This window comes from Mus musculus, chromosome 4 (genome assembly GCF_000001635.26).
Source record: "Mus musculus strain C57BL/6J chromosome 4, GRCm38.p6 C57BL/6J".
NCBI classification, from domain to species: Eukaryota; Metazoa; Chordata; class Mammalia; order Rodentia; family Muridae; genus Mus; species Mus musculus.
The window spans coordinates 20,041,921-20,067,444 of NC_000070.6; the positions used below are offsets into that span (position 1 = coordinate 20,041,921).

General features: G+C 40.0%; 1 protein-coding gene across 2 annotated transcripts; it reads left to right on the forward strand.

Annotated features, from left to right (window-relative positions):
- The first annotated feature begins 76 nt into the window (after nucleotides 1-76).
- On the forward strand, nucleotides 77-24,191 carry Ggh (gamma-glutamyl hydrolase). 2 transcript variants are annotated; one of them, NM_010281.2, is made up of 9 exons: nucleotides 132-362; nucleotides 4,283-4,394; nucleotides 7,872-7,922; nucleotides 10,744-10,828; nucleotides 12,144-12,282; nucleotides 16,017-16,123; nucleotides 16,219-16,309; nucleotides 22,079-22,216; nucleotides 23,820-24,191. In NM_010281.2, the coding sequence occupies exons 1-9, from the start codon at nucleotides 254-256 to the stop codon at nucleotides 23,939-23,941; spliced, it is 954 nt and encodes a 317-aa protein (NP_034411.2). In that variant the 5' UTR covers nucleotides 132-253; the 3' UTR covers nucleotides 23,942-24,191. The 2 variants fall into 2 exon arrangements, with proteins under 2 accessions (XP_006537682.1, NP_034411.2); XM_006537619.3 differs by lacking the exons at nucleotides 22,079-22,216; nucleotides 23,820-24,191 and adding an exon at nucleotides 19,085-22,072 and having other exon boundaries at nucleotides 77-362.
- The last annotated feature ends 1,333 nt before the right edge of the window (nucleotides 24,192-25,524 follow it).

The following is a 25,524-nucleotide window of genomic DNA, read 5'->3' on the forward strand; positions in this document are numbered from 1 at the left end:
CGGCCCGCCCCCGGCCCGCCTCGGCCCGCCCCCCGGCCCGCCCCCCGGCCCCGCCCCCGCCCGGCCCGCCCAGCTCCGCACCGCAAGCACCCGGACTGCACTTCCCAGAGGCCTGAGCGGCGCGGCCTTGCGCGCCCTCGAGCTTGGCACCGCCCAGGCCGCGAGACCGCGCCCCAACCTGGCCGCCGGGCGCGCGCCTGGCTGAAGAACCTTTTTAAGTGGGGGCGGAGGCCGGATTGCGATTGCGATCGCGATGGCGAACCTGGGCTACCTGCTGTGCTTGTTGGGTTTGCTACTATGCGGGCTTTCAAGTCCCGGGATGTCCAGACCCTACAACCATGGCTCCGAGAGGCCCATCATCGGTAAGGAGGCTTGGGGCAGGTGTTGCGGACCGGTAGTCTGCGAGGCGCTCTGTTTCTCAGCGGTGCAGACCCCGCGGCGCGCTTCTCATCAATGGGACCTTATGCTGATGTCCTTCTAGAGACCTCTGCATCTGGAGGATCGGGATCCCAATGAAGGCTCAGCTCTTCGCTACTACTTGGCACCCAAAGCAGCTAGAGGCGGTCCCGTAACTTTTAGGAACCACAGTTGAGGCAAACCCAGGATTTGAGGTTTCCGTGCGGGAAAAGAATTTTAAGGACAGTCAGTGTGAACCAAGCTAGGATGTATCAGAAGTAGGAAGAGAAGAGCTCAAGTTAAGAAGGAAGCAGAGGAGAAATCGTGCTGTGGGTTTCTCAGAGAAGACTCCACCTCGGCTGACCTAGTGCTCAATTTCGTAGTTCAAGAAGTTTCCAGAGGATCTCACTCTTTATTCCTGTTCTCGTAGTCCATAATGATAATTAAGATTATAGGACGGCTGCAGAGGTGCCTTGAATAAGATAAGAGCAAGGAGCTACTAGTGTTGCACAAGGGGTTAGTATGTGTCTTTTACTGTACATGAAGTTTCCAGTGAAATATCAGAGGAAATAACAGAGAAGGGAGAAAGACCTTAAAAATGTTAGTTTACTCTTGAGTGTTAACTGGTGAGAGGATTTAGTCAGATTTCAGGGTGATGGGTGCTTTTCCTGACCTGTGTTTCCACCATTTTCCCTGCCTTTCCAATCCCAGAAATTCTGCACACAGGTAAAACTTACGTTTCTTTGCTCCAGGACATACATGAAGATACAACACACACACACACACACACACACACACACACACATACACACACACATGAAATAGGTAAGAAACTAAAGTGTGTCCTGGACTTGGACTTTGCCATTTTTAGCATCAAGTATCAACATCGACTTTGAGGATTTGAATATTCATTTTATCTCAGCCAAATCGTGACATTGTTTCTGTCTGGCATATTTATGTTTCAATCAGGGTAAAACTGGTTTGCATTCATGTCAGACATTTGATAGCATCCAAGGAGAAATCAGCCTGTAGTTAAAGTTGACAAAAGAAATTTATAGGTAGACAAATGTAGGAATTTGACATTTATCTTATTTTTTTCTTCCTTGAAGTTGAACACTAAAGAGAAACTAGAAACTTGTTTTATGTATTCAGGAGTGGTCCGGTTTTCAAGTGGGTGGCTTACTAATATTTGGAACCCTTCCTTCAAAGCTATTTCCATAGATGGGTAGATTCTTCAAGTTGAGTCATGTAACATATGTAGTGAATTGCGTTTGTGGATCTAGCGAATAGAAAAAAAAATTAAAAGATGACAGGAGATTTTGTTTCTTAGAATTTTGGCAACTCTAAGTTGCATATAACAAAAGAGAGAAAGTATGGTTTTGGCTAACCTAATCAATTATGTTTTCCTTTTATACTTAGAGTTTGTGTGTATACATGTGCACATGCATGTGCATGCTTCTCACATACACCTATGGAGGTCAAAAGACAACTTCAGGAGTCAGTTATCTTTCTCCACATGAGTCCTGGGGATCTAACTCAGGCCCTCAGACTCAGCAGCAAGTGCCTTTACCTACTGCTAAATGATGGTGAAGCCACCTCTCCAATCAATTAAGATAATATTGTCGATTGGGCATGTAATATGGATACTTTATTACTGTAGGAAACACAAAGTATTCAAAGACAAGGAAGCCACAGAAGTGGTGAAATAGCCTAAAGTGTACAAGCCATCATTTGGGAGCACATGTTGAGACCAGGGCATACAATCTGAGCTCTTTGCCTAGGAGTGAGGTAAAAAAATGAATGGGCTGGGGTGTGTTGTGGAATTAATTTAGTGTTGCAGGCACTTATATTCACATAATTCTGCATGCCTTCCTTGTGGCACCTCCTCTCCTGTCTGTGTCACTCTTTTCTATGATAGCTCTTGTACTCTTCTATTTTTGGCCAAATTTCACTTTCCATTGTGAAGACCATCTTATCTGATAGGAGAGAAACATTCCTACTAGATACATTTTGACATTTGATATTCAGTAGTGATTCATGTCAACTATTGTAAGAAGCCCAGCGTACAGGTGTGATTAATATAGATGATAGGAGTTGTGTCCCACTGAGACAGTTAAACTCACAGAGGCACAGATATCCAAATGAGCAGGCATGATAATTTTGTTGTTTGTTTAAGTTTTGGAGGCTAGGGATAGACCTAAGGCCTTGCACATGCTAAGCATATGTGACATGTTTTGATGAATGTCATGTGTCAGTAGTGTACTAGACTTGGGTTTCAGTGGTAAGAGGAGATCAGAGATGAGTGGGACAGAGCATGACTTCACAGAGCCAATGTAGAACCACTGAGGTATGTGAGGAACATGGTAGCCTCCATGCGTCTGTAATTCTCTGCTCTGTTACCTGTTGTCTTCTTGTTTTCTCTTACATGTTCCCAGTCTGATAGACTTCTTGCAGAGTTACAGGCTGGCTCATGACCTTTGCATGGTACTGTTTCCTTTGCTCTGAATCGCTCTGCTTTCAGATATGGGTGTGTGGTTCACTGCCTCAGTCCACTGATGCCTTTGAATAAGTGTTATGTCACACCTTCCTAGGGAGAACCTGTTCCACCTCTCTGAAGTCTTGTTCTTCTTTCCCAGCGAGAGTTGCCACCCTTTTACAGAGACATTGTAAATGGAACCCATATTTCATTGACTTCTTAACACAAGCACCAGCGGTCATCACTGGCCCTAGAATTAAATCTCTGTTGTTTGTCTTTACCACTTTCCTCTCCCACCCACTAGCATGAGAGCCTATAAAGTGGAGAGTATTTTCCTTATTACTGTGTCCTCGGCACCTAGTTCAGTGTCTGGAATGCAATGCAGCCAGTATTCAATGAGTGAGGGAATGATGGTGGGGCCAGCCTTATTCTGTGGAAACACTGAAGTAGGAGGCTTACTTTAGAGAGGAAAGAGACGTTTTAATAATCTGGGATGGGTTTGGAGAATGCTGGTTGCTTAGATAGTGAGGTTATTAGAAAGATGGCGATCAAAGTTGTTTGCACTGCGGCTTTGCTGACAAGGATACAACTGTGGCTTTGTGGGGAAAGGGATTTGCCCTTTATACATTTAGTGAGTTGTTTATGAATAGTCTTAATGTTGAATGAAAAATGTTGGGGCTATTATAACTTACTTTGGGAGCTTCTTAGATATTCATTGTGTGTGGTGGGTTGGTCTGATATTACTTGTATTGTAATGCTAAATACAGGTCCCTAAAGCCTGATTGCCTCCAGAGACAGAGAGTGCACATATAGACCTAAGTTATGCTAAGTGACCTTGTGCTCCAAATTATTCCTGATAAAGATGCCTACAGCCTATAGCTGGGCAGAATTGGGATAGATAATGCTTGGGGTTCCGGAGCTTGGGGGTGGTGAAGACGAGAGGAAGGTGGAGAGACGAGAAGACTCCATGTGGTGAGAATCATAAAATCATGGCCATTAGAGACATGGAGTTAAGAGCAGCCCAGATGAAACATAGTAAGTAATAACTCGGGGTTATCAGTAGGAAAGTAGATTCTAATAGCAGAGAGGGTAGATATTTTCCCAGCATTAGTGCTGATAAAGGCTTATGATAAATTAAAGGTCAAATGTGCCTTTCATCTTGGAACTGAATAATCAAAGGTGACGTAGAAGCCACTGATTGAGATTAAATATACTCCACAGCAATGGTGTGATAAGAAACTCAGATGGTCCTTCCCCAATACTTTCCCAACAACTGTGGGTAAACTTGCAGGAGCTGTAGGTCTGTACATTGAGAAACTAAAGTAGTGACATTTTTACTGTGCTGTGATTCAGTGTTGAGTAAGAAATAAAAGAATTTGCTTGAAACTAAAGCTTTTCTTTTAAATTTAGGAGTAGTAATGCAAGAATGTTTTGGGAAAATGGCGAAGTTGGGAAACTACTACATTGCTGCATCCTATGTGAAGTATATAGAGTCTGCAGGTGCACGAGTTGTGCCCATAAGGTATGCTTGAGTGGTTTTCACCAGGGATGTAAAGACTGGTCTTTTGTCTCTAAAATTAATGCCTTCTTCTTTCCTATGATTGTATCATTAAAAGGAGTGTTGTTGCATCTGATTTCAGCCACAAACCTATTGCCTGCAGTCTCCCACTAAATTGTTTACGAAGCTCTCTGTGTGTTTGTAATGTCATTGATAGTATTCTATATGTCTATTAGCATTGAGAAAAATATGATAGCTTCCTTTACCCCAGAAAAGACACTTCTCATGAACACCATGAAAATTATAACCGATTCTCCAACTTATCTAGCTTTCCACCTACTATTAGCATAAGGGAATCCTCAAGGAATGAGGGAGACATTTTAGAATATTACTGTAATATACTTTCACAGCTAGGAAAAGCTTGCCAGTAGTGACTGTTTAGTGTTGCTGCAGTGTAAGTGATAGGCATTGCAGTTTTAACTGGGTGAAGCGTGGGGTTAGAGACATGGCTCAGTGGTTAAGTACACTTGCTGCTTTATCTCTCTCTCTCTCTCTCTCTCTCTCTCTCTCTCTCTCTCTCTCTCTCTCTCACACACACACACACACACACACACACACACACACACTAATAAAAAACTTTATAAAGGTGCTTTATTTTATAATTATATGGCTCAGTAAAAATAATATGATTAATCTCATATTTTTTTGGAGGAATTATTTCACCACAGGTTTTCACTTGAAAAGAGTTAATAAACAAAAATCTTCTAAGCACTTAAATTTTCAGCTAAAATTAGTGCATGAGAATCTCCCAGATCTCTCATATAATCTACTATGACATTTTCAGAACAAAGCACAACTATTACAACCTATTCTGCAAGTAATTACAAAGACATTCTTGTACTCTATATATTACTAGTAATCAAAATGTAAATATAGTGTAGATATGAAAAATAGTCTTCATGTTGAGATTCATAAGGATTGTCTTCTTTCACCTTTCACCTTTGATTAATGACACATACCCTTAAAATTAGTATTTAATTTTTTAGTAGTAATCTAATCTCATGTGAAACCATACACTCTAGTTTTAGCTCTGAGGAAGAGATCTCTGCGTGGCTGCAGCACAGTGTCTCAGATTTTGATGATGGAAGTGTTTAAATGCAAGCTATTTAGGAAGTTAGTGTGAATGGGGATAAGACATTTCAGAATTGCCACAGTTGGGCAGCCCAGTTCAGAGGCCACTGGAAAGTTCTGGCTATGAAATAGAGAGAGAGAGTGGGTGTGACTTGGAGCCGCCATTGTGAGTTGCGAGGTAGATGTCTTTAAAAATCAGTGAAGACGATCACTCATCACATCTGGGTTGCTGAGAATGCATTAAGTGGGCATGATGGACAGTTGTTAGCCTGGGGAGTTTTGAAACCTAATGACCTGTGGAATATTAGCATCTATGACAAGATGCTGAAACCCTGGCTGGCAGCCTGCAGGCTAAACTCCAGCTTTGACTTCAAAGTTCATTTTGATATTAATTGCTTGAAGTTGGAATCATGTGATCCTGTAGAAATGGTGTAATATATGTGAGGGAAATTCTACATGTAAAATGAGGAGACTCTCAGCATTACTGTTAGGTTGCTAGACCTTCTTTCTGGTTCAGAGGAGAGAAGAAGATAGATGAGAGACCTGGGCAGAGTTCTACTGTAGGTGATGCTTGACTTTTTTCATCCTGCCTTTTTTCTTTTTCTTTTCTTTTCCTTTTTTTTTTTTTTTTTTTTTTTTTTTTTTTTTTTTTTTTTTGGTTTTTCAAGACAGGGTTTCTCTGTGTAGCCCTGGCTGTCCTGGAACTCACTTTGTAGAGCCGGCTGGCCTCGAACTCAGAAATCCGCCTGCCTCTGCCTCCTGAGTGCTGGGATTAAAAGCATGCGCCACCATGCCCGGCTCATCCTGCCTTTTCTGATGACATTCTTTCCCAGAACTTGGTGCTTTGGAGTTGCCTCTTAGTATGGAGAGGTATTGTTAAAGCATGCAGTCTCAAGTGGTGCAGAACCTACTTGTTAAGCTGGTTCAGAGCTTTGTGGCGTGCTGCTCATCCTGATCGATGGGGAAGATCTTGCCATTGCTGGGACAACCTGAAGAACTTGGATTGGCAGGATACCGAGAATATGTGTACTTACAATTCATCTTAGTACTCTGAGGCCAAGTCACCTGTCACATTAATAGTTCTATAGCTGTCTCACTGACTACTTTGTGGCTCTGATCCCGAAAGAAGATTACTATGGCTTTCTGAATAACCTATGTGGATTTCAGAGCTTACTGGGACTTGGTGGAGAGTCAGAGAAGTTCACTGCCAGAACTAGGCAAGGGCTAGGAATTACAGCTCACTTAGTAACAACAGGAGGCATGTTCTAAATCAACCTATGTCCACGTATATCTTTTTCCTGGGGCAGAAATGGAGTATATTCTACTAATGACTATACAAGTTTATGGATGTGTCTATGGGGAGAGAGTGTGTGCCTTGCTGGTGTTTTATAGAAACAAAAAAATCTGCTCAGTGTAGGAGAGTTACTGCAGGATTCACACACACTTTTATAGACATCACAGGATGATTGCAAGGTCGTAGCCAGTTGTCATGGATTAGCTCCTTTGGATTTTCTCTGGGGCAAAGAGATCAGACCTTCAGTAACATGGCAGTAGCTAGAACTCTTGTCAAGGTGCTTGATCAAGGATGCTTCAGAGTACTTGAGCCCAGCTGTCTCTGAGGAGATTGCCCTTAGGCCTGGATTATTCTAGATTTTATGTGCAGTAGTCAGACCTTTGCTGCTGGTTGGAAGGGATGAGATGTTGGGATTTGGTGTCCATTCGTATATGTTTCCATTTTCCCAAGCTGCCTGTGGTAAGATGGGTGTGATAGTAAAGCTTTTTAAAAAGATGGATGTTTCTGAGTGTGTGCCGGTACCCACTGAGGCCAAAGTGTGTGTATGATCTCCTGAAGCTGATGTGGGGACACCTGCAGTGGTAATCTCTGGACACTAGTATTATCTGCTAGCAAGAACTATAAACTGCTAAACTATCTCTCCTGCCCCACAGAGCTTTATATTTTTTGTCTTTATAAAAAAAACAGGTGAATATTTATAAGTTTCTTGGCTAACAGATAATACTAGTGTCCACTGTTTATTATATTAGCATCCACTTTAAAATATTGAATTTCATTCAGTTCCCCAAAAAACAGATTCACCTTTCTGATTAGCCAAATATAGTATAATTTTGTGATTTTTGTAGCTTAACAAGAATACCTCTAAGGTAGAGATGTACTATTGTCTGATATTTAGGCAGGAGTGTTGTAGCACTTGCCCTGAATGGACAGAGTCTTGAGTTCAATATGCAGTACCTCAAACAACTTATTTTTCATTTAATGTTAAAATAAATGATGTGGTGGCTTCTATTGAATGTTAACTTTTTCCTTAGGCTTCAGAACTGATTTTCTTGTAAAATTCATTTTCCTGTTTTCAGGCCCGATCTTAGTGATGCAGAGTATGAAGAACTTTTTAGATCTATTAATGGGTAAGTAGGCTTGATGTTGCATCAAATCTTAAAACAATGTGTTTATGTGTACATATCAACGTTTTGCAAAATTTACATATAAGTATTCTGTGTTTCTATAGAGCTTCCTTAAAAGTTGTCTGATAATAATTTCCCAAGTGTATTTGTTGAAATGTTTTGAAGGGAGATGTAAAGACCCAGTAAAGAGTGGGAAGAGGACATGATCTGGGGGTTTAAGCCTGTACTGCAAATCCAGGGAAGAGAGCAGACAGTTCACCAGCCTGAGAAAGAAAGAAAAGAGAGCTGAGCGTGCACCTCAGTGGTAGAGCCTAGTTTTCATGAGGCTCTTTCTTGGTTCAGTCCTGCTATACAATAGGATGCAAAATAGGAAATATGTAATTGTTATATGATAGGCTCACTATTTTTAGCTTAATCTTTGTTTAAATGCTTAAATATTTTGAAATTTCCAAGTCTCTAGGTCTGAAGTTACAGATTGTTTATCTTTCAGAGGTAATTTGAAACAAACTTAGAAAACAATTTCTTCTCTGTTTCTCCTTAAAATATGTGAGTAGTTAGAGTGCAGAATGAGATTGGAAATCACATGAAAAATTCCCTTTATTGCTCGTAACTTAAAGTACAATTAATTATAGAAATCATGAATCAAGTTGGCAGAAGTGAGAAAACGTGTTAATACTCTGTAAAGGGGATAGGGCGGGGGACAAGACTCTCACTGTGGGTGTTAGAATGAACCAATCTTTGAGGCTCTTCTTCAGTAACTAGTGCAATTAGAAAGACATGTGCTCTATGACTGGGAACTTGAAAATTTATCTAATAAATAAATATTTGTACAGAGTTATGTAAAGACTTGCACATAACATAGGCATTGTCCCAAAAGTTCTAAACTGTTGAAGTTGCTTTGGAGGTGGAGGTGGAGGTGGAGGTGGGAGGTGTGGGAGGCATGGGAGAGGTGGGAGAGGTGGGGGAGAGGTGGGGGAGAGGTGGGGGAGAGGTGGGGGAGAGGTGGAGGAGAGGTGGAGGAGAGGTGGAGGAGAGAGGTGGAGGAGATAGAGAGGTGGAGGTGGGAGGGAGGTGGAGAGGTGGAGGTAGAAGGAATTAGTTCAGTGGGATAATTATGTATGTTTAATAGAACCTTATGCAGGGATTTCAAACTGAAGATATTTGTAGATGTTGTTTTGAAACACGACTCTTGTGTTAACAGTGTTAACAAAACCTGCTGTTTACCAGTGTGTTTCTGTTATCAGCACAGCAGATGTTGGTAGTCCCTACACTTTATTGGAAGTAGGGTAGAAAATTATGTGGGAGAACACTACCAGATGAAGTGTGGAGCCTGCCCTAAGGGAGACTGTCTTCTTGGAGAATTAGTCCACTTTTACTGTGTAAAAGAGCTGTAGTATTCCATAGACCAGACTTGGTCAGAGGTGGGTTTTAAAAGACTGAGTTAACTGGGGACTGAAGGGGACCTGTTAATTGGTCCCCTTAAGTCACACATGGCTTTCTGCTGTGACTTTGTGGTAGCTGATTTAGCAGATGAGTGTTTAAACCTTTCCCACTTGACTGTGAGTTTCCTAACAATGGAAACTAGCATTGTCACAGGCTGATACAAAGCCTGATTCATAGAAGAATCAGGGTGTAATTCTTAAATAAACAATAGCCTCTGGCTGGAAAGATACCTCCAGATGCGCTTGCCACACAAGCCTGGTGAGTTGAGTTCCATCTCCATATCCACATGAGAAGAGAGATCATGTGTGCTTCCTCTCTCTCTCTCTCTCTCTCTCTCTCTCTCTCTCTCTCTCCCTCCCTCCCTCCCTCCTTCCCTCCCTCCTTCCCTCCCTCCTTCCCTCCTTCCTTTCCTCCCTGCCTTCCTGTCTCTCACATACACACATCACACATACATCACATGCAAATTAAAAAAATATATTCTCAGTATAATATGGCAAAGTCATTTTATATTTTCAGAATATTAATATGTTAAAAGTCTAACTTTTAAAAGTAGCCAGAGAAGCCAGAATACTTTTGCATATCCTTGCTTATTTCAAGATGTGTTAAAGAGCTTATATATTTAACATCATTCCAAAACCCTAATATAAAAACATGGTACATTTTTTTCTCCTAAATTTCATCTTTTTGGGGTAGAATAAAAGAGAACCTAATATTTGGGACTCCAAAAAAAAAAAAACTGTCTAGAATAATTCTGTTGATTTTTCAGGATTCCTAATATTGTGTTTCTTATTAAGAAATATCAAGACTATTATGATATCTTGTAGATATTTAATCCTAGTAGAAATAATTATGATTATTATGTGCTTTTTAATTTTACATATAATTTTGGAGTTAGAATAGCTGTATATTTACAGTTGACTTGGCCTTGCTGATCACCTTAATTCAAAGCCAGCTATTCTTGGAGTTTTGTCTCTTCATACTCTTTAGTCTTTCTCCCCCTAACCCTTTATGCCTTTGGTTTGTTCATGCTATATTTCCTTCAGTGAGCTTGTAAAAAAATTTCATTGAAAAAGTTTTAAGATAATATGTGTAAAATTCTTATCCGCAGTAGTTTCTGAAAGTCTAGAATTATAAATATTATATATGTATACATGAGTATATATACACACATATATATACATATACATATATGTATATATATGTGTGTATATATATATACACATCTTAGATATATATCTAAGATATATATCTTATATATATAAATATATATATTTATATATATATCTTACTGGTAATATAATAAGGAAAAAGTTCTTTAAGTGAAGAATGTGTATTGACTTGGTGAATGGAGGAAAATACATCTTAATTGATTTTGTTTCAGAGTTCTCCTTCCTGGAGGAGGTGCTAACCTAACAGATTCAGGTTATTCCCGAGTGGCCAAAATATTTTTCAGCAAGGCTCTAGAGGTAAATATCTCCTATTTCTCATTACTCCCCATGGGGTTGTCTATCTCCATAAGGACAATTCTCTTTTTGTAAGTGTACAGTATTAATTTCTTCATAGTTATTCTAGTATATAGTCGGACACCTGCTCTGCAGGAGTCAGGTGTTTACTCACCGGCTGTTTTTTTGTTTCATGTGCTCTGGGGATTTTTGGTGTGGAGCTCACCCTCATAGCTCAGTAAAGCTTGTGCCTCCCTCTGGCCTGTTATACACTCGGCATTGTTCCTTTGATACTAACTCTCCTCCTTTCAGTTCTCCATCCAGCCTCATTCTCTCAGCCGCCCTCTAACACGAGACACAGCTATTGCTAGTGAGCTTTTATTCTGAGCCAAATACAACTGAAAGACACGAGTCTTTCATACTCTTCATACTCAACAGAACAAAAAGGAAGTATCAAAAATACTTTACCAGGTGGATGAGAACATCACATGACACATTATGGTAGAGTGGACAGATTACGTATGGGAATTTCAGGTGCTAGTGTACAAAATATTTAGTTTTAGGGTTGCCAGAAGCCAGAAGTTTGCTAAGCTCAGCAATGCATTTGAAAAAGTTGCACCAAGTAGTAGTAGCCATGTCCGGTCAGACACAGACGTTGGTAATAAATGGCTATTAAAACAGACTGAAGATAGCTCGAGAGAATTCAGGCTCTATCTATAGTATGATGTTACTTCATGGGCACAAAGTTCTAGTCAGTCAGGCCATAGACTCTTCCAGACAGATGTGGCATCTTCAGAACACTTCAGCTCATATACCTTAGCCTTTGTCTGTTTATCACACACAGTGCCCAGCTACTATACAATGCCTCAGCTGGGTCCACCCATAGCGTTTTTGGTCCTTGTTTCTCCCCTGAAATCTTGATATCAATTTTCATTTATTGTTCCTGGCACTCAGATCTTGTCAGTCTCCCTTAAATGTTTTCTTCAGTAATTACTTTTTTTGGAGATACTTGCTTAATAACTTTTAAGTTAAAATGCATAACTCATGGGCCTTTGGGTCAAGACATAGTGTGCCCACAACTCTCCTTTTTCTATTCCACCTGGGAGTTTTTGTGAATACAGATTAAGTGGTAGCCTGCTGATGATTTCCAGAGAATTCTGAAGAAAACTGTGTAGCAGTAATGTCTCTGTCTCTCTGTCTTGCTCTGTCTCTCTCTCTGTCTCTCTGTCACTCTCTGTCTCTCTCTGTCTGTCTCTCTCTCTCTCTCTCTCTCTCTCTCTCTCTCTCTCTCTCTCCCTCTCTTTGAATCAACGTAATTTTCTCTTTCATTCTCCCAAAGAGCTTTGATAATGGAGACCATTTTCCTGTGTGGGGAACATGCCTTGGATTTGAGGAGCTTTCTGTCCTGGTTAGTGGAGAGAACTTACTAACGAGTACAGACACTAAGTCAAAGAAATTGCCCTTGAACTTCACTGAAGGTAAGAATAAGCACCAACTCTTTCAAATTATTTTTCAGCAGCATTAGTAAATACTGAATATCAAGACAGGAATTGCCATTAGTCTTTGAATTATTTAAAGACCAAAACTATGAGTGAGCCCTTTGTTATTCATTTGTGAGGATGATAGTATTTGTGTTTGATCTAGTTTTTCTTAATATTTGTGTTTGATATGTATTCTAGTGGTCTCAGGATCATATGGTAAGAATTCACAAACCAGTTCTGGTTTTGAGTTCTAACTTTCTCACTTTGGTCTTGGAGAATCATTCTGTCTTTCTTAGTTTTTCACTATAAAAGTTTCTACCGCTGGGAATGCTTTCTGAGAATTAATCAAGATGATTTCCAGTTTGTATGTATAGTACTTTAAATATAGATCGTATAAGTATCAAGTATTATTGCTATCATGCCAGTATTTTCTCCTTCCTTCCTTCCTTCCTTCCTTCCTTCCTTCCTTCCTTCCTTCCTTCCTTCCTTCCTTCCTTCCTTCCTTTTTTTTTTAGATTTATTTATTGTTATATCTAAGTACACTGTAGCTGTCTTCAGATGCATTGGAAGAGAGCATCAGATCTCATTACGGATGGTTGTGAGCCAGCATGTGGTTGCTGGGATTTCAACTCAGGACCTTCGAAAGAGCAGTCAGTGCTCTTAACCACTGAGCCATCTCTCCAGCCACCGGTATTTTCTCATCGTTGACACATGTTGTTTCTGTCTTGAGTATTTTATATTACAGATTTTTTCTGGCACTAAACTCTTGGACATAATGAGACCTCACAAATTAAAGGGCTTGATGTCAAATGACACCACTGTATTTGTGTCCAACTGAAGGCCAGTCACCTGGTCCCACCAGTGTTCTTGCTACCTGCTGTACCTTTGCAAATACCTATGACATGGCTGTCATGTTTTATAATTCACTACTCAAAACTTTTACTAATCAACTTTTGTTGCTCAAAGGCAAAGAAAGACCCCTTGTATTTGCTTACCATCTTGGAGCTTCCATGAGCTTGGGTTCCTAGAGTTTCAGAGATTTTATTGGCATTTCCTTGCAACACATGATTGAGTCATTGATCATTTGGCTGAGTTCAGTCTCCTGTGCCTCTTCCACTTCCTGAGGTCGGGCTGCTTCAAAGTCCTCTAATCACATGAGTAGTCTTTCTGGTAATCAGCCCATTCTGAGGTAATGTAAGGGTTAGCAGTGAATCATTTCATTATCATAATACACTTCTATCAGGAAATATCAGTGCCTTAAGAAGCTCTTAGTTGGAAATCTAAAAGAAATTCCATATAAAGTCTAGATCATCATAATTAGGTGCTACCAACTATTGATATTCTTATTAACGATTTTGGGAGGGAAGAATAGTGATCAGTCATAGTATTCATAGGATATTCCATACTTTCAGAAATCTTGTTTTCTCAGTCACTGAGAAAACCTTATGGGAAGTATTTATTTTTGGTCAGAGTTTTGGGGTTGCTATATAACAAAAGCCCAGTTTCTACAACAAAGCAGTTATGCAAGGTACCCACTGAAGCCGTTAGCAAGACTAGAGGCCTGACTTAGCATCAGAACCTTAAACCTGTCAGGTTTGTGTTTTCATTCCTCTGTTGGTATTCCAGTCTGCGTACCTGACTACAGCCCCCTTGGCCTCTTCCATTCCCAGAGGTTGGGCTCCTTGAAACACATGGATAATCTTTCTGGTAATCAGAACCCTTTCCGAGGTGATCCACAAATCAACACTGCCCTCTCTATCTGTTTGCAGCATAGATCTTTTCTTTAACTTAGTTAATGATCTTTTCTCCTTAGTTGGCATAATTAACCTTTCCTCAGTTGATTAAACATATTCTTTGTCAGCCTTGTACATGGATATAATATATTCATACTCAACACCCTCTCTTATTTCTTTTTTCGACCTCTTCCCCACTAACAAGCCTCCTCCCTACACATGCCTTTCTTCCTTTATGCCTTTTTTATTTTTGTTTTGTGACTCACTGACCTTTAACTAGGTTTCCTTGTGTGACCATGGGTTTTGAAAAGCGTTTCACATTTCTTCTGTTTTCTCATTTTTTACATCCTTTCCTTCTTCCCTTCTTCTTCACTGCTAACCCTTACATTACCTCAGAATGGGCTGATTACCAGAAAGACTAATCATGTGATGAGCCATGGGTCTACATTCATTGTCATTCACTGCAAAGAGAAACTACTCTAACTAGGAGAGGTTAGCATTTAGGTATAAACACATATTTAGAATGAGGCTTGGCACCATGTCAGTTTAGCTAAACAATAGTGGTGCTTTCCACGTCAGGGCCCATGATCTTCCTTCCCATTTTAGGGCCCATGACCATCCCAAAATTCATGTTGGCCCAACCTTAGGCATTTGTGTGGAAACATGCTTTGCTTACCATTTACTTTGATAATAATGTTAATAATGCCTGCTGTTTGACTGGAGGTAAGTGCCATAGTGGGTTTTATTTTCTTCATGCGTTTAAATTATTTCTCTGTTCTTAAATTGTTTTAGGTACTAAATTATGTCTGCTAAATTAGGGATTTCTTGGTGGGTTTCATAGCCCACTGTATATATTCTTTTAACAGAGAGGAGTTGCCTTATTTCCATAACAGTCATGCTGCTGTTAAAACAAGGTGCACATCTGGCTTTCTAGGTTGGCATTTAGGTTTGTAGGTCCACAGCTGGGTGAGACCACGGTTGCCTTTTCTCCCTCAGCATAGCACTTTCTGGCAGTATGCACGCTAACCAGCATGAAGAAAGCCTCTACCTCAGTTCCAGCTTGATCTTGTACCCCAGATGTGTGGTGTCCTCAGCAACAGAGTCTTATCATCTAGTTCTGTGGGGCAACTAAGAGGAATGGCAAGAGCTTATATTGTTTTAGGAGTCCTATTGGCCTCCCTGAACAGCAGTTACAAGGTTGTGTCCCACACCTAGCACAGGGATTTATAGGAGCAGTATTACCTAATCATGTAGAGTACCTCTTTTTAAAGTATATATCCATATACACAAACATACATGCTTGTGTATATGGATATATGTTTTAAAGAATATTTGTATTTGTGTATGTGTGTGTGTGCACGCACATGCCAAAAGAGGGAGTAGGATTCCATGAAGCTGTAGTTAAAGGGGTTTTGAGCCTGCTAGACATGGTTGCTGGGAATTGAACTTGAATCCTCTTGAAAGAGAAGCAAGTGCTCTTAACTGAGGACCCATCTTTCCAGCCCTGTAACTTACAAATTGTAGTTGACTTACAAAATAATAGGTTCTCATAGAGCCTTTCATTTTGGTTAATCTGCCCTAAATGCCCTCTCCTTTAAAGTCTTATATACCTTTGAAAATACATTGGAAATATTAATGTCCTTTTCTGGGAGCATAGACTTATATATTTGGGAATTCTTATTTTTCAGAGGCGTCTGAGGAAGCCAGAGTTAAGATTCTCTGCTCTTCCATGGATAGCCTATTTGTGGTCATTCTATTAAAAATCTAAAAAGAGGTAATTACATCTGGAGCATATCTTATTTGCCTCCATGTTAGAGCTGCCTTTGTCAGGCTATAGGTACTTGTCTGGAAGCCAGTGGAGATATGCTTTGCCCCCATTCACTCACATTGAATATTGGCTGCTATTTGGCCAAAGGTAAGTGACTTGGTGGGCTTTATCTTTTATTTATTTATTTCATGTGTTGAAGTCTTTTTTTTTCTGTGCTTAAATTATTCTAGGTGCAAGGAAGAGCAGAATGTTCAAACATTTTCCTACTGAATTATTGGATTCATTAGCATTAGAAAATCTGACCGCAAATTTTCACAAATGGAGCCTCTCTGTGAAGGTATCACATGACTACGCAATCAGTATCTCCCAGTGAGATGAATCCAATCAGGCTAACTACAGAATCAAACCCTCTGTTTTGTTTTTGTATTTTAGAATTTTACAGAAAATGAAAAGTTAAAGAAGTTTTTCAATATATTAACAACCAATACAGATGGCAAAACTGAGTTCATTTCATCCATGGAAGGTATGTATAGCTATAGAGCAACTAAGCTTTAATTTTCTCATTTTAATCTTATAGATCTCTTTTCTTGTTAGTGACATCATGTCACTTTGGAGCTCAGAAGTAGGGTTATTTTTGAAGAGAGAAGACACATTCTGTTCATATCCCAAATCAGTGCAGGCTTACCTGGGTAGTTTTGGGAACCGGGCCAATAATGAAGAAAACTGAGAATCAAGGAAGGGTGAGAAAACCACCCCATTTCTAGAGTTATCACAGATCAAGTGCCTTGTTTATTTTTTCAGATGTTCTGAAAGATGGGTTGATAGAGGAGAACGTCTTTCTAGATCTGTTAGCTAGGTGGCAAGACAATAAGCACATTAAAGCCTGAAATCCTAAGGGTATAGGATGCACATTATTGTCGGTCCAGTGCAAGAGAGAAAGCCCATATATCAAAAGGACACCAGGGAGCACGGCTGCAGGCTGTACTTGCCTGCAAGGTTAAGCTCAAAAACGCTTGGAATCCTGATGTGGAACTTTGAGAAGAATTGCTTGCCTGACCATGCTAAGGACAGAGGGTGATGAAGGTGGAGTGAGTGAGCCTTAAGCCCTCAGAGTGACAGAATGGTCTAGTGTGGCCTACATTGTCCTAGTTGGGAATGTAGTCAGAGGGCGGGTTGAATGCTTAACCCGTGTTTGCTATGTACATGAAAAGGTTTCATGTACGCAGTAGCACACATGTGCAGGGCAGAAGCAAATCAGAATGCTTGTCTAGGAAAGGGCAAGCATCGTTCTGTCTCTGCTTCAGGATATTTCTTTGGATGACATTTGATGGGATATGAGTGGTTCAGGTCTCAGATAACGTACAAGGAAAGGAGGCAAAGTATCACATGTGGGAAGTTGGAGAAACAGCAGCCAGGCCTGCTCAGACTTCTGCTATTAAGCATTATGACATTATACCATAAGTTACAAAGAAATAAGGAATATTTGAAAATAAATCTCTACGGCTAGGTAGAATGGCACTCACCTTTAATGCCAGCGCTCTAGAGGCAGAACCAGGCAGATTGAACTCCTGAGCTCCAGGACAGCCAGGGCTACACAAAGAAACCCTGTCTCAGGGGGCTGGGGAGCAGAAAAGAGACTCGACAAGGACTACCTTTGCTTACTGAAAACGAAAGAAGTTCAAACGGCATCTCAGAAGAGAGGTTAATCCTAAGACACAAAGAGAGAATGAAGTAGCATAGACGGGAGATAGATCTAGAGGAAACATTCCGAGTCCGTCTTAGGTGGCTGCCCAGAGGTGGGAATCTGGAGGCCAGGGGTAAGGTATTCCAACACCAGACTGGGCTCTGGGAACCAAGGAGGAAGGGGTCAGAGACATTTTTTTTTCAATGTTAAAAAGAGATATTTGAGTGGATAAAAGACTTAACTGGAAAGGTAAAGAAAGGCCTTAGAGAAATAAAGGAGAAAGTCTGTGATCTTGGGTAAGGGAAGTTTTCAAGACATAAAAAAATATAATTCATAACTGTAAAGACTGAGGAATTTGGCTGAATTTGTAGGTTATATTAAGAGAGAGGGAGGAGAGAAAATATATATATTTATAATGCATATAGCTGCAAATAGTCCATGTTTAGAAGAAGTAATAAGGTTTAAATAACAGCCTTTATATTAATAAAGATTTAAATAATAGCTTTTTTTAAATAGCTAGGAGCTCTGACTAGATGCCTTGGAGAGTGCACACCAGTGTGTTGTCCACACATGGTGGATTGAGGGAATTTGTCAGTGTGAGCACTCACTAGTGGAATGCAATGGAAGCTCAGGAAGGAATCCATTTTACATCAGGACTGACAGGGTTAAGACCAAGGACTACAAGCACCAGCCAGGTTGTTGCTCTGGGCACATTCAGCCAGTTCAGTCACTGTGAGAGTGCCTGGTAGCCTTTGCCTTTTCTCGGTGAAGCTGAATGGTTTCCAGTCCTGTTAACCAGCAGTCTCAATATTTAAACATTCCCTAGCAAAGCTGCATATGGTGGCACACACCCTTATTTTAACACATGGGAGGCTGGGACTAGTTAGGCCAGGGCTATATAGTAAGACGGTCACAAAATCCAAAACCAAGATAAAACAAAAGTAATATCAATAAAACCACTTCAATGAACCTAGCTAGAAATGTACATATAATTATGCCTATTAGCAAAAAGAGAGGTTGTTAAAAGCAAGCCAAGTACCTCACAATACAAGGAGTGAATCATATAACGGAATACTATGCAGTTATTCAAATCACTGCGCGTACCTGTGTTCCTCATTCTGGATGGACTTTGAAAAACAATTTTGAGTTAAAAAACAACATAAAGAAGTATAATGAAATATATATCACATTTTGTTTGTGTTTTGAGATAACTTCCCTTCGTGGTGGAAGCCTAGAAAGTCATTATCCAAGGCTGGCCTCCAGCCTGTAGTAGTCTTCCAGTTTCAGCTTGCCAAGCTCCGATCACAGTCGTGTGTCAGTGTTTCCTCCTACATAGTTACACATAGTTTTCCTTTCTACGATCTTACAAAATGATGCAAAGACAACACACACTCTCTCTTGATGGTAACGTGAAGGAAACATTAAGGGGATGAACAATTTATTATGGTAGTTACTGTCCAGAAAAGGAGATTTGCCAGTATCAGTCACACTTGATGTTTCAGTGTTTGTGGTGCATAATAAGGAACCATATTGTTTTTACATTTGTTCAAATAAATGATTCACCCAGGACCCCCAAGACATGTCATTTTATAGACTTTGTGTTCTGTCCCTCAGAACATCCATGACTGGATGACTGTAAACTTAGATGGGACCATCTAGAAGCAAAGGCTGATGGAGGAGGCGGAGCTGGAATCAGGAAGGGACCCAGAGACAGAAGATACTTTCTCTGCTTTCTCAGGTAGACTCTTGGATTTGATGAAGCTGAAGAGAGCAACCTGAGAGGACAGAGGCCTAGCAAGGAGTAACCCATAATAAGGTGGGGATAGGGATTGGTACTTGGAGATTGTGACTTAGTTCATTCTATGTTGCTGTAACTGAGTCTCTGAAACCAAATCATCCAAAAATAAGGATTAATCTAAGTGTTCTGGAGGTTGGTGGGTCCTTGAACATCGTGTTAAGATCTGGTAAGGACCTTCTGGCTATATGTAGCATCCCTGAGTGAGATGCTCGATCAGTTTTCCTTCTTACGGGGACACTGATACTGTCATGGTCTCATCTTTCCAACCTCTTCTAATCTGAATTCCTAAGGTTACACTTCCATGTACCATTAACATGATTTAGGAGTTAACTTTCCAACCTCCAAATCTGAGGACCACTCCTAAACCATAGCACATTGGTCAAGTTAGTGAGGTAGAAAGAAATATATGCAGGAAATTCTGAGAAGAACTGGTCAGCCCAGGATGAAGTAGAGTTATCTTTGTACCCAGTTGCTAGAGTTACCACCTTCGAAACACCCTGCAGTAGAAACCTGCAATCCATGTTGGCTTCCCTGCCTCATTATCTACTTCTAAAAACCTTTCACCAATTCTTTCATCCCAGGTCTAACTTGTGTATGCTTTCTTCTCTCTACCCAGACCCCTCCTAATTGCCCATAAGTCATCTTCCAGCTACACATGGAATCTCACAAAGAAACCAATCTGATTGTGCTGCCCAAACAAAACTCAGTAGCTCTTCACTATGGGAGGGCAAAGCCAGATTTACCTGATCATTGTAGTCTGTGCTCTCTGCTGCTTTCCCTGCAGAATGGTCTTTTGAGATGTGTGCATCCCACTGGTGCCCTCCACAGACCAGTGCTTGTCACCTCTCTTTCCTCCCATGTTTCTCATGTCCTCTGGTGAGCTCTCAACTACATTGAAAGACTCAAGCTAGATGTCTCATCTTTGAGAAGCCTTCATCTTTCTTTGTATGTTTGCGTCATGTTCCTTGGGAATGTTGCTTTTTGCTTGAATTTGTTCAAACTCCAACTTTCTCTCTCAACTGGAGCCTATTGAGGGCTGGCATTTGTCTTACTTTCCTTTTTATAGGGCTTTGGGGAAACTAGAGGTAGTGAATGAATGAATGACTGCTTAAGCAATAGTGTTGGGTTGGAAGATTTCGGTTCTTTGTTGTTTATTTCTGACTATGTTATCATGTAAACATTTTAGAGCCTGAAAATGTTATACATACATATATATGTATATATACAGACATATATATACATATATTCAGACATATATTCACACATTTACATGTATATATGTATGTGTGTATATATATATATACACACACATATACATACATATATATATACATATATATATATATTCACACACATACACACATAGACATACATATATATAGACAGGCATATATGTTAGGAGCATATATAATATATGTGCACTAGGGACCCTTGATGCTCTACTACTTGTGTATTTTCTTTTCACTCTTGATGATCTCGTTCTAACCCAGTGATTGAGGTTATCATTTCTACAGTTGTAAAGAAGTGCCATTGATCTTTTAAGAAGAGTTTTCTAAAGAGTAAGCCTTACTTGTTTCTGAACATCAGCATCTGCTTGCCTGTGTGTGTCTGATTATGAAATAAATCCTCATCTAGACATTTTTATCCTCAGCCATGCTTTTGCCTGTGGGCCATCCCAGGCTGCAGAAAGACAATGCTACAACCTGAGAGGGAGAGGGAGGCAGAGGGAGGTGAGGAGCTCTGTGTCTGGAGCTGCTGGCTGGTAGGCGCTGCTTCCTGTGGACGCCAAGAAGACTGGGATGAGGAGCTGGCTTTCTGGCAAGCTGCTGTTACAGTGGAACAGCTAGTGAGTGGGGTGTGAGAAGACAGTCCTTCCCCCTGTGCCCTCCAAGGGCTTTCTGGGAGCATTCATGGTCTCCAGTCTAAAACGTTGAGGGTGGGAGTGCTTTCTCTTAAGATGAGGAGAGACACATGTGAATAAAAATAGACTTGCTCATTTTCAGAGATGTATATATCCACTCTTCTAAAACATTGTGCAGCTTTTATAGCATGTGAGAAAAATAAGGGACTAATATATTAAACTTTCTAAGTTCTAACCAATCAGTAAGCAAATGATCACTCTTTTATACAAGTTTCTCCCAAAACTGAGTTATTTTTTCCATCTAATTCTAGAGATTAAATAATTTACCTAGCTAACAGTATGTATACTATCTGAGTTCTAAAAATAACTAAATTATAATTACCAAGGGTACAAATGTTTTTTAAAGCGTTAGCACTTATTTTAGCAATTATTATTCTAAAGTCACAAATCATTCATTCCATCGGCTGGGACCTAGATGATTAGTTTTCATTTTCCCTAAGTCTTCATGGGAGGAAACTTGTATGAAGAGAGGTAAAATACAGATATAGAAATGTGTGTCATCAACTTAGTGTGTCCTTAGGCCTGAAGATATAAATCAGTGGAAGAATGTTTACTTAGCATGGGCGTGTTCCTAGTTTGATTCACAGACAACAGAAACTATTCACTTGGCTGTTGACTGGAATGTATCCCCAGCCCAGACTTTACTCTGATTTCCTGGAAGTGTAGCTCCCATTCATTTTTTAGGAGTGTATATGTGGGTGAGGTACACTATTGGGTATTTTAATGCTGACTGTGAGCCATCCTTTCTGTGAGAGAATATTTACAACCTTTACATTTTCCAATTTGGATGAGTTGAAACATGTTTTTATGTCACATGCATGGCATGAAACAATGGACAGTATCATCCTAAGACATTCTTTTTGTTTAATGGTGCATGCTCTCCACCCAGGATTTAAGTATCCAGTGTATGCTGTCCAGTGGCATCCTGAGAAAGCAGCATTTGAGTGGAAGAATCTGGGCGGCATTTCTCATGCACCAAATGCTGTGAAGACTTCATTCTACTTAGCAGAATTTTTAGTTTCTGAAGGTAATATATGGGCGTATAATTGATTCATCACTCCATTATAATTTTGAGGGAAAGTGCATACCCTTGCCTTAGCTTCTGTATACTTTTTTTATTCTATAAATGTTCTTTAAGGTCTTTAGATTTAACTGAAAAGTACTAAGTAATGGTACATTCTTGAAATTGAGATAGTAGCTATTCAAGAAAAATCAGAGCAATTATTTAATAGAGTCATCTGTGATCCAGTGGGCTGATTTTTTGAGCAATAATTTAAAGAATGTGTAGTTTCTAGTCAAGTATGGTGGCACATGCCTTTAATTCCAGCATTCAGAAGGTTGAGGCAGGCAGATCTATGAGTTTGAGGCCAGCCTGGTCTATGAAGAGAGTCCAGGACAGCTAGGGCTATTTCAAAGAGAAACCCGGTCTTGGAAAAAAAAATTTGGATGTGGAATTCTTTCTTCTTTCTCCTTGAGTACTTTCAATTTTGATTTTCAGGAACAATGATGTAATTATAACAACCTCTGAGTATTATATTTTTCCAAGACAATGATATAAATTAAATTATATTCTATCACAGTGCATTATGATTATTTGTCTTCAGCATTGGGATACTAGGGAAAAGTTAATAACTTTTGTCTGATTGCTGCTGACAATACAGATTTCCATGCTATTTATTATTGTGGTTGAATAGAGAGTTTGAGTGTAGGTATTTATATCTTAGTTGAGGGAGGTGGGTAAGAGCAGTAGAGGCAACGTGCAAGGGACAGAGCAGCAGCATTTAGGTGAGGTGTGGCTAATTGAAGACATGATGAACCTAGAGTTTATCTTAGCTCCAGCTTTCCCTGTGTTTTTTGTCTACCTTCTTGCCCATATTAGGAAGCCACCATCCTCCTATCTGTTTCATTTGTGTTTGAAATTATTACTAGTTGAATGGAAGAATTACTGAAAAAAAATCTAAATAAGTTTTAAACAGCAAATCCATCCCATGTGCAATGCTGGTCCTGAGCAGCATTTCCCTGTGGGTGGAATGAGTAGCTACAGTGGGCAGAAGAGCCTTTGCTGCAGCTTTCATTTTTTGGTGGTTGTTGGGTCTGTGTGTGCCAACATTCCCAATCAAAAATCAGAGGCCTTACTTTTGACTTGCTCTCAAAAGTTAGCTCTCACCATGTACAGACTACTCATTGGCTTTCTGGATTGACTAATCCTGCCTTGTTTCCTTCACTGGCATTCACTTTAGTTTCTCTGCCCCCTTAACTCATTCACCATCTCAGTTGCAGGTGTACTATGGAGATAGTCCACCATTTAAGTCTGCATGTCCGCTAGGCTGTGTTTCTCCTGTGATGGGTCAGTGTCCCATCTCTACTTTCATCGCAGGGCTGTAACAAGTTTTGTGCACATTTAGCCTTATAATGAATTATACTGAATTAGGGGTGAATTAGCTACAGCAACAGTAGCAACTGTGCTCACATTGGCACTGCTGTATTAGAGAGGAGATGCTTTGAGGCCTTTCCGTCCTTGCCCATGCTTCCCCAGTGAGTAATTCTGACCTCAGGAAGCACTATTACAAAGCAGTCTCGTGAGCTCTTGTCCACCAGCCTTTACAAATGAATATTGTTTTCTCTTGTAGCTCGGAAGAACAGTCACCACTTTGAGAACGTGGTTAAGGAGACGGCATCCTTGATTTACAAGTTCAATCCAATTTATACTGGAAATATTTCTTCATTTCAGCAAGCTTATATGTTTGACTGAAATTCTTCAATATGGTAACCCAGCAGCTTTGAGTAATTCTGTGATTGAATTGCTAACACAGCTCAGGGCAGTATGAGAAAGCCACACAGATATCTTTGCTGTGTGCCTGGTTCTGATTCCTGGCTTAATACATGATTGTTTTTATCAGATTTGATAACCTGACAATGAAAAATATAAAAAATCAGAGTGTTTTTCATGAAAATGCCTTCTTATGTCTGAAGATTCTAAAATACAAGTTTTTGAAAATATACTTTGTCTGTGATTATTGGCTCAAGGAGGAAAAGCTATCCCAAATCTACCCAAATTAATTTTGCAAAAGTTTTTTTGAGTTATACCTCCAGGTACCTATTATGTCTTCATTTGGGTGTCAGGAGTATGTGTGCATGTGTGTGTGTTTATAAAGTTATGTAAATGTTTTTCTTTTGGCTTTGTTTATGTTCATGATTAATATACTGAAATCAAAGTCTGTTTTATTTCACTTTTATCTGCCACATGTAACTAGACTTTCAAGAAATTCTAGTGGCTTCTTGTAAAATGAGCATTTTCCCTATGTAAATTAATTGAAAAACATTTATACCCTTATTTCTGGTTGTTTGCTCGACTTCCTGTGGCCCCTTCCTATCCTATATACTTCCTCAAAAGTCTGGAGCAGAGCTGTTGCTTGGGACCTGTAAGCAGCTAGATTTTTTTTTCCCCTTCCAGGTTTGTTTTGTTTTTTTAATTTAGTTATGTTGATGATTGTTGGAATCCACTGACATGGGTGCTTGAAATTGACCTTGGGCCCTCTGTCTGCAAGAGCAGTTCACGTTCTTGACTGCCAATCCATTGCTTCAGCCCCAGAAATAGAGTATTTGGTTTGTGTCTAATAAATGGTGCTTATAACTGGTTCTCCACTGTTTTTGAAGATAATATACAGGAGATGGAATGATTTTATGAGCAAAAATGTAAGAATAGTGATGTGAATGTACTATGAGAAACCATACTCTCTGGGCAGTAAGGACAGAGCACAGGAATCAAAATGGATTACAGTCTTGGACAGCTGAGACAGAGCTTTTGTAGCTGCGTGGCAAATTTGCTTTCTTCACTGAATATTGTTAAAAATCCCATTCCCAGCCAAGTTCATGTCTTTTGCCACTAGAAGAGAGACATTTATGACTCAGCACTGGGGTACTGTTCAGCAGGGTGGATCAGAACTTCATAGATCTGTTTGTCTTAGCAAATTCCTAGCAGCCTCTAACTGCTGCCTTTTGCTTGCTCCAAAACTGGTTTGTTGATGGTGACTAAAAAAAGATGTGTGAACATTTGAATGGTCGTTTTTCTGGTCATGTTAAATTTGCTAGTTTTCAACTGTGTGTGTGTGTGTGCTTAAATTTTTACATTAGAATCTGTTCATCTCAAGAATAGGATCTTTTTCAAAATTACCTTACTACAACACAAAAAGGACAGGCAAGGCCTTGACAGTATGTGTGAAGAGCAGGCTGTCTTACGAGACCAGGTGTTCTTCCATCAGGAGAACACGAGGCAGGGCTTTGGTTATAAGAGCTTGATGCTACTGCAGAACCATGGCTCTGGAAGATGGAGCT